Genomic DNA, 12,089 nt, shown 5'->3' on the forward strand with positions numbered 1-12,089 from the left:
TGAAGTGAACAGCCTCAGATGACACACAGATGAAACAAACATCCCTACATAAGTTGTACATGTATATCTGCTTTAGCTTTCTATATTCTTTAGAAAGTGCACATGGTATTACAAACCTTTCTTCCTGTTTCAGCAGTGGGTGTGGAGTCTGGGCATACACTGTGTGACAGCTGATTGGAGGAAAGGCACACAGCCCCCTCCGCATAGGCAGAGGAATGAAGAAACTTGCATAGCTGTGCTGTGAATAGACAACCTCTCTGCTAATCTCTATATATAACACCCTCCCCGACAAAAATTTTCAACTGTTATCTCCTGTGTTGGAGAGCTTGTCAGAAGTTATGCTGATAACAGAGGAACGGGGCAGCAGAAAAGACACAGGACTTAGGGCTTTGGAGAGAGATAAGTAAACACTACAGATATATGTGCCCAGGTCAGATTTCATGAATGGGGTTTACATCTACTTTATGTCTGGACTTTTTTTGGGCCATTCTAACACATGTAGCTCTGGCTGTATGTTTACGGCCGTTGTCCTGCTGGAAGGTCAACCTCCGCCCCAGTCTCAAGTCTTTTGCAGACTCTAAGTTTTCTTTTAATATTGCCCTGTATTTGGTTCCATCCATCTTCCCATCAACTCTGACAAGCTTCCCTGTCTCTGCTAAAGAAAAGCATCCCTACAACATGATGCTGCCACCACCATGTTTCATGTGGGGATGGTGTGTTCAGGGTGATGTTCAGTGTTTGTTTTCTGCCACACATAGTGTTTTGCTTTTAGGCCAAAAAGTTTAATTTTGGTCTCATCTGACAAGAGCACCTTCTCCCACATGTTTGCTGTGTCCCCCGACTTCTTAAGGCTTTCTTTTAACAATAGCTTTTTTCTTGCCACTCTTCCATAAAGGTCAGATTTGTGGAGTACACAACTAATAGTTGTCCTGTGGACATATTCTCTCACCTGGATCTCTGCAGCTCCTCCAAAGTTACCAAGGGACTCTTAGCTGCTTCTCTGATTAAGACCCCTTTCACAATGAGGCAGTTTTCAGGCGTTTCAGCGCAAGAAATAGCTCCAATTTGGCGGTGTGCTTGCGTGGCGTCAGTTTTTTGTTGCATGCTAGTCTCAAATTTTAAAGTGAAGAGGTTACTCACCATCAGAAAATTTTCATACGACAGAATTCAGCGTCAGAAGTGACGTAATGTGTTGAATTGTTTTGTATGTGTTGCCAAAAACCATACTAATGAAAAGAAAATCGGATGTTGTGGTCACATCAGAGAAAAATTTTGGAGCCTGCTCATCCAGTTTTTGTCTGATGGAAATTCATAATCTGCTGTCAAAAGCAGCATACTAACCATCAGAAAATCGGCAGATTGTTCATCAGACGAAATTTAACTTCATATTTTCTGATTGTGTGTACGGGCCTTTGGAAAAAGTCCTGCAAGCAGCATCTTTGGGGCAGGATTGAAGCGCTGTAAAAAGCGCTCCAAAAACGCCCCTATCCATTGAAATGAATGCCTTAAAAGCGTTTCGATTGCACTTTTTTTTTTAAAAACCGCCCTGCTAGCGCCCGAAAAGAGCTGCCAAAATGCAGCTAAATCACCGCAAAAACGACCAGCGCTTTAGCACTGTTTTAGCGGCACTTCAGTGTGAAAGGGGTCTAATGCTCTTCTTGCCCGGCCTGTCACTTTAAGTGGACGGCCATGTCTTGGTAGGTTTGCAGTTGTGCCATACGCTTTCCATTTTCCAATGATGGATTGAACAGTACGATGTTCAAAGCTTGGGATTTTTTTATTAACCTAACTCTACTTTAAACTTCTCCACGACTTTATCCTTGACTTGTCTGGTGTGTTCCTTGGCCTTCATGATGCTGTTTGTTCACTAAAAAACCTCAGAGGGCTTCACAGAACAGCTGTATTTATACTGAGATGAAATTACACACAGATGTACTCTATTTACTAATTAGGTGACATCTGAAGGCAATTGGTTCCACTAGATTTCCTTCCACTTCACAATGATGTGCCACTTTGTGTTGGTCTATCACATAAAATCCCAATAAAATACATTTAAGCTTTTGATTGTAACATGACAAATTGTTGAAAATTTCATGAATACTTTTTCAAGGTACGATAGATAAAATATATATATTGTAACCTAGGGGACCATTGGCTCTAGTGGTAGATGCATTTTCAGGCGATTCAGGGTAGTCGGGAACTATATTTGAGAGCATGGCAGCCCATGTTTGTTAGAGAAGGCAAAAACAAAGCAAAAGTCCAACATATAAGGTTTCCCTCACAGAGGTTCTCTTCCAGCGATATGCACAACCAAAAATACTAGCCCACCTGGCTCTGTTCCTTCAGCAATACCTCTGCTCTTTGTGCTGGTTACACGGACCACAAGATTCTTCAGTGTGGACATCTTCACACTCTTGTCTCCCTTGGGTGGAGCAGTCTCCAACTAGGAGCCATGAGGTATTCCTATACCTTCATTATAAGGGCTGTGCTCATCTAAGCATATACCCTGCTGGTCCTCCACAAAACCTGAACACAGGATTGGAGATTCAGTCCCACCCAAGATACTATGGAATTTCCAAACTACAGAGCCCCATCCAGGAATACCAAAACCCAGAGAAAGCTGCGAGAGCAATTTTCTCCAGTCAACATCTATGCTCTGCAGTCCTGCGCAGAGCCGATGTGCACGCCCTGTGTCCCCCAAATGGCCAACTTCACAGTGACAGCATCTCATACTGTCACAATATAAATATATATACACATACACAGTTGTGCTCATAAGTTTACATACCCTTGCAGAATTTATGTTTTCTAGAGAGAATACGAATGATAACACTCTCACTCATGGTTAGTGTTTGGCTGAAGCCATTTATTATCAATCAACTGTGTTTACTCTTTTTAAATCATAATAACAACAGAAACTACCCAAATGACCCTGATCAAAAGTTTACATACCCTGGGGATTTTGGCCTGATAACATGCACACAAGTTGACACAAAGGTCTTTGAATGGCTATTAAAGGCAATCGTCCTCACCTCTGATTTGCTTGTAATTAGTGTGTGGTTTTAAAAGGTCAATGAGTTTCTGGACTCCTGGCAGACCCTTGCATCTTTCAACCAGTGCTGCACTGACGTTTCTGGATTCTGAGTCATGGGAAGAGCAAAAGAATTGTCAAAGGTTCTGCGGGAAAAGATAGTTGTATAAAACAGGAAAGGGATATAAAAAGATATCCAAGGAATTGAGAATGCCAATCAGCAGTGTTCAAACTCTTAATCAAGAAGTGGAAAATGAGGGGTTCTGTTGATACCAAACCACGGTCAGGTAAACCAACTAAAATTTCAGCCACAACTACCAGGAAAATAGTTTGGAATGCAAAGAAAAACCTAAAAATTCAGAACTCTCTGAAAACATGTGGTGTGGCTTTTTCAAGATGCACTTGAAGAAAGATGAGCTGCGTGGTTGAGTCACCAGAAGAAAGCCATTACTACGCAAATGCCACAAAGTATCCCGCTTACAATACACCAAACAGCACAGAGACAAGCCTCAACCCTTCTGGCACAAAGTCATTTGGAGTGATGAGACCAAAATTGAGCTTTTTGGCCACAACCATAAACGCTACATTTGGAGAGGAGTCAACAAGGCCTATGATGAAAGGCACACCATTCCTACTGTGAAACACTGAGGTGGATCACTGATGTTTTGGGGATGAGTGAGCTACAAAAGGCACAGAAAATTTGGTCAAAATTGATGACAAGATGAATGCAGTATGTCATCAAAAAATACTGGAGGAACATTTGCATTCATCAGCCAGGAAGCTACGCATGGGACGTACTTGCACATTCCAACATGACAATGATCCAAGTTGACCTGTCATTGGCTAAAGCAGAATAAAGGGAAGGTTCTGGAGTGGCCATCTCAATCTCCTGACCTCAATATTATCGAGCCACTCTGGGGAGATCTCAAACGTGCAGTTCATGCAAGACAGCCCAAGAATTTCCAGGAACTGGAGGCTTTTTGCCAAGAGGAATGGGCAGCTTTACCATCTGATTAGATAAAGAGCCTCATCCACAAATGCCACAAAAGACTTCAAGCTGTCATTGATGTTAAAGGGGGTAATACACGGTATTAAGAACTGGGGTATGTAAACTTTTGATCAGGGTCATTTGGGTAGTTTTGGTTGCCATTATGATTTAAAAAGAGTAAACACAGTTGATTGATAATAAATGGCTTCAGCCAAACACTAACCATGAGTGAAAGAAAAGTTTTTGTGTTATCATTCATACTCTCTTAAAAAAAGGCCAAGAAATCATAAATTCTGCCAGGGTATGTAAACTTATGAGCACAACTGTGTATGTGTGTGTGTGTGTATATATATATATATATATATATATATATATATATATATATATATATATATATATATATATATATAGGTTAATGGTTCACCTAGAGTGATTATTTACACATCTGTATTTTCTGTTAAGTGGCTGCTGAGAGACATCTCATTTTGTAATTTTTTGACATCAGGTTAAATCACTGCTGTTTAATACATCTCCATATACCTAATATCCCTAAGCGCTGAGATAGGAGAATTGTGGCAGGGTGAATTGTCTTCTTTATATATATATATATATATATATACACACGAACTAACGATGTAACGTGTGGGTTATACTGACACACATAGGAGATTTGATCACTGGCAAATAATAAATAACAAAGAAAAATTGCAGCGCTCGTCTTTCTTTGTTATTATTACTATAGTGTTTTGTATATCTGCACTAATTTCTAGCAGCTATATGTACCATTAAAGCAGTTGTAAACCGCTAATGTTAAAAAAAAAAAAAAAAAAGAAAGAAACTTGCAAGGCAATGACATAATGTGCTAGTATGCATTGCTTGTAATACTCACCTTAGAACGAAGCCCTCCAGCAATGTAAAGTCACTGCTGAGAGGGCTGACATGTCTTCCGGGTTCACGAGCTACGGGTATGTGATTGGCCGGAGCCGCGATGACGTCACTCGGTTCCGGGCACGAAGCACTCAATTGCCTGACCTTCAGAGTACATGCGCCAGTGCTGTCACTGGCTGCATACAGGGTGAATATCTCCTAAATGGTGCACGTTTAGGAGATACTCATTTTACCTACAGGTAAGCCTTACAACCACTTTAAGCGCTGATACCATTGTTTTCAATTTTCACTGGGCAAATAAAAAATGTTTAGACAGCCTAGTATAACCCCGCCTCCATCCATCATCCCTCTGTTTTTTGCTAGTGTCCTAGGAGGTTGGATGCCTTTTCCTTTACTCTGCTTTGGAAAACCTTAAATATATATGTATATTTACTAGGATTTTTCTCTTTGCTCACCTCAGTCACAACTTTGCATACGCTGCTTGTGCTAGTCTCTTTGCAGCAGCTTAGTATCCAGTGTATTTTCAGCAACTGCTTTGGAGACCATACCTGGACCCTGCTTCACCGAATATTGCAGGGTTAACCTGGAATGTGACCTTTAAGTACTGGGCTCTGTTCCTGGCACTCTTCAGACTTTTGTATGCTTTGTAGTTAGTCACAGAGTACTTTCCACGTCCAGAGACCTGGCACAGCCTCAGAGGTGACCCAGTCTTTAAAAGCTAATTGTGTGAGTAAACCCTTCTTACAGAAGCCTGTTGGTATTTCCTCAGCATAAGTTTGAAAGCCATACCCGCAGCCAACTGGACTGGTGAACTGCAGAATTTGAACTTCACTTACTAGGTTCTGCATTTTGACACTTCCCAGTACTCTTGTTTGCTGTCTTAATCGCAGAGCACTCTCCAAGTACAGAGCTGTGACACAACCTCTGGTGTGAACCAGTTCCTGCAGGTTCACTTTGTGAACAAGCCCTTGAGCTGAATTATATTGGTATTTTTTCGGCTTCGCTTTGGACAACCTACCTGCACATACTGCTCTGGTAAATAGCAAATTTGCTTGTACTTTTTCCTTCACTCAGTAGGCTTTGCTTTGTGGTGCTTTCCAGACCTCTGTGCACTGTTGGATGGCAGCAGGGTCTTCTCCAGGTCCAGAGTGTGGTTCTGGTGTGACCCAATCTCTGCAGACTTATTAGGTATGCAAGACCATCCAGCCTGACCTGTTTAGACATTTCCATAGCTGTATCCAAATCCTTTTGCTCTTTCAGCCTATGGGATTTGCATGCAATGTGACTTAAAGGCACCTGGATTTATGCCACTACCCAAACTTTGGTTTATTGCGTTTTCTGTAAAGCACTTTCGGCACTGGAAGCTACCTCCCTGTTTGCACTGTTGCACACTTTTCTCACAAATTTCTCACCTCTGCCATCTTGTTGCGGTAACAGGATGAGAGAACTGAGTGCCGAGTGTCTAGTTGAAGTGTGTGTGCATGCTTTACGTTTTTCCAGCCTTTCAGCTTAGAGGAAGCATTTTTCCAGTTGTGGCTGCTGCTACTTCTATACCTTGTAAATCTTTTGGTCTCCTGTCTTATTCCACTACCTGCCTGCCTCTGTCCACCTGCAATCCTCATCAACACCAGATGTTTGAGTTTGTGAGTACACAAAGCTTTGCCTCACTTTGGGCTTAATTGTTCTCTGCTACATGGTGCAACATGTCTTTGCAGAGATGCGCTGAGGACATTTCTGCTGCCACGGGTGTTCTCAGCCTGTACTATTTTACCGTTGATGGGGCGATTGCTCTGTTTTCCTAGAAAGACCTGACATTTGCAACATAGATCCCGGGACCCCTATTACTATAGAGTCTTCCTCTCCAGAGTCGTATACTGCTCTGCAGCATGTGACTGAAACCTGACACATTTCAACAAGACCTCCAATATCTAATTCTGATTTTTCACAGGAGTTTTTGCACACTCAACAGAACCCAGTAAAATGCCTTCACCTCTAAGTGTAGTAAAGATCCTATTACGATCTCTGATTCTAATTTAGAGCCTTCACAACCTTCTCCTCAAGTGTGTTTCAGCCCCATATGACTTATGGCATACACTATATGAGTTTTACAAGAGGTACTTGCTCATCTTATTGATGCAGTATGTTCTACTCTAAACTAGGGTATGGGCCTGCATTTCCAAGCATTGGGTCTTATAAAGCTGTGGTTTCCAAGACCTTCTTATTATATCTGCCTTTTAAACCCTCCCTTTATGAGGACTGAAAAGAACCTGTCTAGTCATAGCTTCCTTCTGAAAATAGTATGGAGCTTTTTCTCTTTGATGTGGAATTTACTGGGATGTGGCCCACTGTAGACAATCCAGACACACAGGTTGATGATTTTCTTATCTTTAAGGATTTCACTGACCCTTCCAAGATGTAGGGTTTGGTTTATCTTGTGTAATTGTTTGTCCCTGATTAGCGGTGACTCAAATTTGTGCATCCATTTCAGAGTTGATTAACTTGCTTAAAGGAAACAACACTTTTTTTTTTTTTTTTTTTAAGCTCACACCTTCATATCCTGAAGTAAATATCTAAAGCATTGTGTTACAGCTGTGATGGTAATTTATTGACTTCTTGGCTTATGTCTCACATGGGTTTAGCATCTGTGCACATTCACAGGCAGCAGAACATACATTCCTTTTGCTCCCCCTTCATTCTGTTCAGCCTCTGGGAACAAAGATGACACTTCCAGTAGCTTCAATCAGAGCTTTTACAGGGTTGAGGCCTCTTGACCCTTTGTCTGCCCGGTCTACCCACCTCTTTGTGACTATTAATTGAAAGGAAAGGGAGTGGGTCACATGTTCATTCATATCTACAAGTATTGGGTATTTTCCTCCTAACTGGTAGTTTAACTGAGCTACTTGGAAGTGAAACGTGAATATATGCTGCAAGGGAAGGAACATTAAGGTGAACCTGCTGCTATGCCTACAAGGATGGTATAGTTTCACATTACCTAACATGCAGGGCCGTCTTTAAGACAGGGCAAAACAGGCAGTTGCCCTGGGCCCCATCATTGTTGTGGGGCCCAAAGCAGCTGCTTCATACTTGCCAGCTATCTCAGTTTAAATTCCCTTGTCTCTTGAAGTTTTAGTCCCATGCTGTGTCCTGATATCTCAGTGTGAACTTCTGTTACTATTGCTGCCCAGCTCTGCTCTATTGCCGTGTACAGATGACTCACCTGCAGGCCCTGTGTTTACATGTAAATAACCTGAATTGATATGTAAATAGAGGTGGCATTAACATGTAAATAGCCGTGGACCGGCGGCATTGATATGTTAATAGAGGTGGCATTCATGTTTATATCCTGACCCTCAGAGGTCATATCCACCATCACTTCTGCTGAATGCTGCCCACTGGGGAGGTAAATTGGCATGCTGGAAAGCTTTACCTACAACTGTGGTCATTAACTACTAGCCGACCGCCCACCGTGGATATACGTCGTTACTTTGACATTAAATACCATTGTTATGGCAGCAGATAGCTGCCATAACCCCTGTATTTTTCTCCACAGTGGATGGATGGCTTACAGATGAAAGTGGTCTCAGTGGTGGATTCCCAGCAAGATCCCTTTTACCGGGGGCGGGAGTGGGTAGCAGCAGAGACGATCAGGTGCTCTCCCCTCACAGGCTGGATGCTGAAAGAGGGAAAGAATGCCCCCCACTCGGCTCCATAACATTAGAGGGCAGAAGTGACGTCAAACGTCACTTCCGCCCAATGCTCTTAAAGGGGAATTTTTTTTTTTTTTTTCAAGTGACATTTTTTTTTTTTTTTATTGCATTAAAGTCTAAATGTAAGATCTGAGGTCTTTTTGATCCCAGATCTCACATTTAAGAGGTCCTGTCATGCTTTTTTTCTATTACAGGGGATGTTTACATTCATTGTAATAGGAATAAAAGTGACCCAAAAATTTTATTTTTAAAAGGACAATGTAAAAATAAAAAGTAAAATAAGGAGAAAAAAAAATTAAAGCGCCCCGTCCCGCCAAGCTCACACGCAGAAGTGAATGCATAGGTAAGTCACGCACGCATATGAAAACAGTGTTCAAACCACACATGTGAGGTATAGCGTTAGAGCAAGAGCAATAATTATAGCACCTCCTCCTCTGTAACTCAAAACTGGTAACCTGTAGAAATTTTTAAACGTCACCTATGGAGATTTTTAGGGGTCAAAGTTTGTCGCCATTCCACGAGCGGGCGCAGTTTTTAAGCATGACATGTTGGGTATCAATTTACTCGGTGTAACATTATCTTTCACAATATAAAAAAAATTAGGCTAACTTTATTGACGTCTTATTTTTTAAGTCAAAAAAATGTATTTTTTCCCAAAAAATTGCGTTTCAAAGACCGCTGTGCAAATACGGTGTGACAAAACGTATTGCAATGACCTCTAGGGTGTCTGAAAAAAATATATATATAATGTTTGTGGATGCTACGTAATTTTATAGCAGAAAAAATGATTTTAAGTTGTAAACAACAAATTTCAAAAAGAGGCTCAGGGCTGAAGTGGTTAAGCCTAACATCAGCCTGTTTTTCAAAGGTAAGGAAATTGGAGGTGGATCCCTTTTTAAAAACAACATGGTGCCACAGCACCGTCAGGAAAGAGATTTTGCATGCATTTCTGCAACACACAAATATGAACGCAGGCTAAATGTCTTAGTTACATTGGTGGTCAGTGTAAATCTTCTCATTACTTTGGGGATTGGTGTACAATCCTTTCATTTACATTAGTGGCCAGTGTGAAGGTCCCCGTTACATTGGTGGTCAGTGTATATCCCTCCTTACATTGGTGGTTACTGTGAATGCTCCGATTACATTAGTGGTTAGTGTAAATCACCATTAGATTAATGAACAGTGTAAATACCCATTACATGGGTGGCCAGTGTAGAAACGCCTCGTTATATTGGTAATCAGTAAACAAAAATTAAAACTTGCATTTTTGGTCAGTTTCGAATCCTCCCTTACATTGGTGATCCATGGAGAAACCCCTTTACATTGGTGGTAAGTGTAAAGCCCCCTTACATTGGTGGCCAGTGTAGAAAGCCCTATTTATTGTTTTTTTACGTAAAATCCCCCATTACATTGGTTGTCAGTGTAAATTCTTCATTACATTGGTGATTAGTGTACATTTCCCTTTACATTGGTGGGAAGTGCAGAATCGCCCTTACACTGGTGGTCAGTGTAAATCCCCCTTTACATTGGTGGTCAGTGTAAATCCCCCTTTACATTGGTGGTCAGTGTAAATCCCCCTTTACATTGGTGGTCTGTGTAAATCCCCCCTAACATTGGTGGTTGGTGTAGAAGTGTCACCTTGCATTGGTGGTCAGTACAAATCTCCTCGATAATGGTTGTCAGTGTAAATTACCCGTTACATGGAGGTCATTGTATATTCCCCCTTACACTGGTGGTTGGTGTACATGCTCCTATTACATTGGTGTCAGTGTAGAAATCCATCTTTATATTGGTGGGTGGCTTAAAATCCCTCGTTACAGGGTGGTCAGTGCAAATTCCCCATTACATTGGTGGTCAGTGTAGAACCCCCCACTATATACTTGCCAAAGATTTCCAGCTTTGCTCTACATGATTCAGAATTTGCCACACTGTACTGCCTCCTAACTAATCCCATCTGACCAACTGCCACTGATCCCATCAACCACCCAGCATTGCCACTGATCACACCCCTCCTCCCCCATCATTGCCACTGATCCCAGGAGTCCTAGTATCCCTAGGAGTTTACTGATGGGTCCCTTCACATCCCCATAAGGATGAGCTCCGTCGTGTTCGCACACTCCGCATGCCGAGCCCGCCAGGAAGTCAGCACGGTGCTGCGCTAATCACAGGTAGTGAGACATTTCCCGATCTCTGCAGCCACACATCGGTAAAATGTCTCACTGCCTGTGATTAGTGCAGCGCTGTGCCGACTCCCTGGCGGGGTCAGCACGTGGAGTGTGCGAACACGCCAGAGCTCATCCTTACATCCCCAATCCATGGTGTGCAGGCAGTAAGGAGATGATGTGCTGTAACCTCTAGCAACCAATCAGTAAGCACTAATGCTCTTGCAACCAATCATTGAGCGGTAAGGATATGCAGTAACCTCTAGTAACCAATCAGTGAGTAGTAATAACGTGCAGTAACCTCTAGCAACCAATCAACAAGCAGACTTCATGTACTGTAACCTCTAGCAAATAATCAGTGAGCCATAATGTGTGCTGTAACCTCTAGCAGCCAGTCAGTGAGCGGTAATGATACACTGTAACTTCTGGCAACCAATTACAATCGCTGCCTGATCTGATTCATTAAACTGATTTTGAGTCTAGCTGCTATTTATTGTATGTTTTAGAGGAGGTGGAGAGAGAAATTGCATGGAAGGGGGGCCCAAGAAAATGTTTGCCCGGGGTCCAATCAATTTCAAAGACGGCCCTGCTGACATGGCTAAGGACCTGGTTGCCAGAAACTCATAAGTGTTTGCTGGAACTGCTTATGTTAATGTCAGCTTTGAATGTATCCATATTATTCTGTTGGTACCTTTTCAGTTTATGTAACTGCATGTACACTGCATAATAATGTATACCACTGGAATGATGTTACAATACATTACATTATTATTATCATCATTATTTCAACAGTCTGTGTCTGATTGTTTTGCAGGCAAGATTAATATTAGTTATCAATATTTACCCTCTGTTGCAATAAACTTCCAACGGGCATCAGACATGTAAGGTTATGGCTTTTGATTAATTAGGTATTGCTTTTGAGAGATTTAGAAAGTATACATGCTAGGCTGTTTTACATTGTGTTTCTATCTTCTTTCTTCTTTTCCCCAGTCTTATAGAATCCAGCCTTGGATCAGTGGCTACGAAGCTGAATTTTTTCATACACAACCTTGCACAGCTGAAATTTAGTGGTTTAGATGAACGTCTGACACTCTCCTTTGTTCCAAAAATTCATACAATGAAAATGGATGGGAGAATCTGTGATGTCTTCCTGACTAGATATAAAAAGATATGTAATCCTAATAAGGGATATGTAAGTAAAAACTTATCTTTATGTCCCAAGATGGTGAAAGATGAAGGACATCTTTTATTGCAATTTATAGACAGGGCACCATAAAGCAAGCCATACACTATACAATTTCTGTGGTTGAAGG

The 12,089-nt window shown here is 41.6% G+C and overlaps 1 protein-coding gene across 4 annotated transcripts in view; it reads left to right on the top strand.

The window, feature by feature from the left end:
• The window catches only part of PIK3C2B (phosphatidylinositol-4-phosphate 3-kinase catalytic subunit type 2 beta), a 1,217,858-nt gene that overhangs the window by 1,049,214 nt on the left and 156,555 nt on the right, over positions 1 to 12,089 (top strand). For all 4 annotated transcript variants that reach the window (XM_073615832.1, XM_073615830.1, XM_073615833.1 and 1 more), the window contains one exon: positions 11,767 to 11,968. In XM_073615832.1, the coding sequence (XP_073471933.1) occupies positions 11,767 to 11,968 (202 nt within the window). The remainder of the gene's footprint in view (positions 1 to 11,766; positions 11,969 to 12,089) is intronic.

Source organism: Aquarana catesbeiana, linkage group LG02 (genome assembly GCF_042186555.1).
Source record: "Aquarana catesbeiana isolate 2022-GZ linkage group LG02, ASM4218655v1, whole genome shotgun sequence".
Classification (NCBI taxonomy): Eukaryota; Metazoa; Chordata; class Amphibia; order Anura; family Ranidae; genus Aquarana; species Aquarana catesbeiana.